At 34.5% G+C, this 1,240-nt stretch overlaps 1 protein-coding gene across 1 annotated transcript; it reads left to right on the top strand.

The window, feature by feature from the left end:
* Positions 1–1,161, top strand: LOC107480000 (uncharacterized). The gene is made up of 3 exons (XM_016100127.2): positions 1–117; positions 211–690; positions 772–1,161. The coding sequence occupies exons 1-3, from the start codon at positions 1–3 to the stop codon at positions 1,159–1,161; spliced, it is 987 nt and encodes a 328-aa protein (XP_015955613.2).
* Positions 1,162–1,240: the final 79 nt, after the last annotated feature.

Raw genomic sequence — 1,240 nt, 5'->3', positions numbered from 1 at the left:
ATGGCTCATTCTAAGCATATAGACAAAGTTCTTGATAGGCATAGTGATGAAACTATTGCAAATAACCGCTTAAGGTTGAAGACATCTATTGATGCTATTCGATGGCTTGCATTTCAAGCATGTGCATTTAGAGGCGACGATGAAAGTCCTGGATCTTTGAATAGGGGAAATTTTATTTAGTTAATTAAGCTTTTAGCTTCATGCAATCAGAATGTTAATAATGTTGTCCTTGAAAATGCTCCTGGAAATGCTCAATATATATCTCCCGGTGTTCAAAAAGATATATTGCATATCTTTGCTAGAAAAGTGCGTGCAACAATTCGAGAAGAAATTGATGATTCTAAATTTTGTATAATTATTGATGAAGCAAGAGATGAGTCAAAGCGAGAACAAATGTCTGTGGTTTTGAGATTTGTAGACAAGCACGGTTGTGTTCAAGAAAGATTTTTTGATCTTATACATGTTTCTGATACATGTTCTTTGACATTAAAAACAGAAATTTCATCAGTTCTTTCTCGTCATAATCTTGATGTCCAAAATCTTAGGGGACAAGGGTACGATAGAGCTAGTAATATGCGTGGTGAATGGAATGGATTGCAAGCTCTATTTCTGAAAGATTGTCCTTTTGCTTATTACATTCATTGTCTTGCTCATCGATTACAATTAGCACTTGTTTCTGTAGCCAAAGAAGTTTGTTATGTTCATCAATTCTTTTCAAAACTTACCCTAATTGTGAATGTTGTGACTGTTTCTCCTAAACGTCATGATTAGTTAAGGGTTGCTCAAGCAAATAATGTTGCAAACTTAATTGCCAATGATCAAATTGTGACAGGTAGTGAACTTAATCAAATTGGTACTTTGCAAAGAGCTGGAGATACTAGATGGGGGTCTCATTTGAATCCTGTACGTAGCTTGCTATGCATGTTTGATGCTACTTGTGAAGTTCTTGAAAAAAGCAGTGAAGAAGGTAATTTCTCTACTCGTGGTGATGCTAGTGCTGCTTATGATGCTATCACATCCTTTGAATTTGTCTTTGTTTTGCATTTGATGAGAAATATTTTGGAAGTTAGTTATGATCTTTGTCAAGCTTTGCAACGAAAAAATCAAGACATATTGAATGCTTTAACTCTGGTTTCTACTACCAAGACTTTAATCCAATGAATGAGAGAATCAAGTTGGGAAGCTTTCATAAAAGAAGTTATATTATTTTGTGAGAAACATGAAGTTGAAGTTCCTGATA

This window comes from Arachis duranensis, chromosome 1 (genome assembly GCF_000817695.3).
Source record: "Arachis duranensis cultivar V14167 chromosome 1, aradu.V14167.gnm2.J7QH, whole genome shotgun sequence".
Lineage (NCBI taxonomy): Eukaryota > Viridiplantae > Streptophyta > Magnoliopsida > Fabales > Fabaceae > Arachis > Arachis duranensis.
This window is presented reverse-complemented; position numbering and strand designations above follow the sequence as displayed.

What these genes read in the sequence shown, in the direction of transcription:
- LOC107480000 (XM_016100127.2), top strand. Translation starts at nt 1, where the DNA reads ATGGCTCATTCTAAGCATATAGACAAAGTTCTTGATAGGCATAGTGAT. An exon ending in TTCGATGGCTTGCATTTCAA is followed by an intron (nt 118 to 210) that starts GCATGTGCATTT and finishes TCATGCAATCAG; the next exon opens with AATGTTAATAATGTTGTCCT. An exon ending in TTGTTTCTGTAGCCAAAGAA is followed by an intron (nt 691 to 771) that starts GTTTGTTATGTT and finishes CGTCATGATTAG; the next exon opens with TTAAGGGTTGCTCAAGCAAA.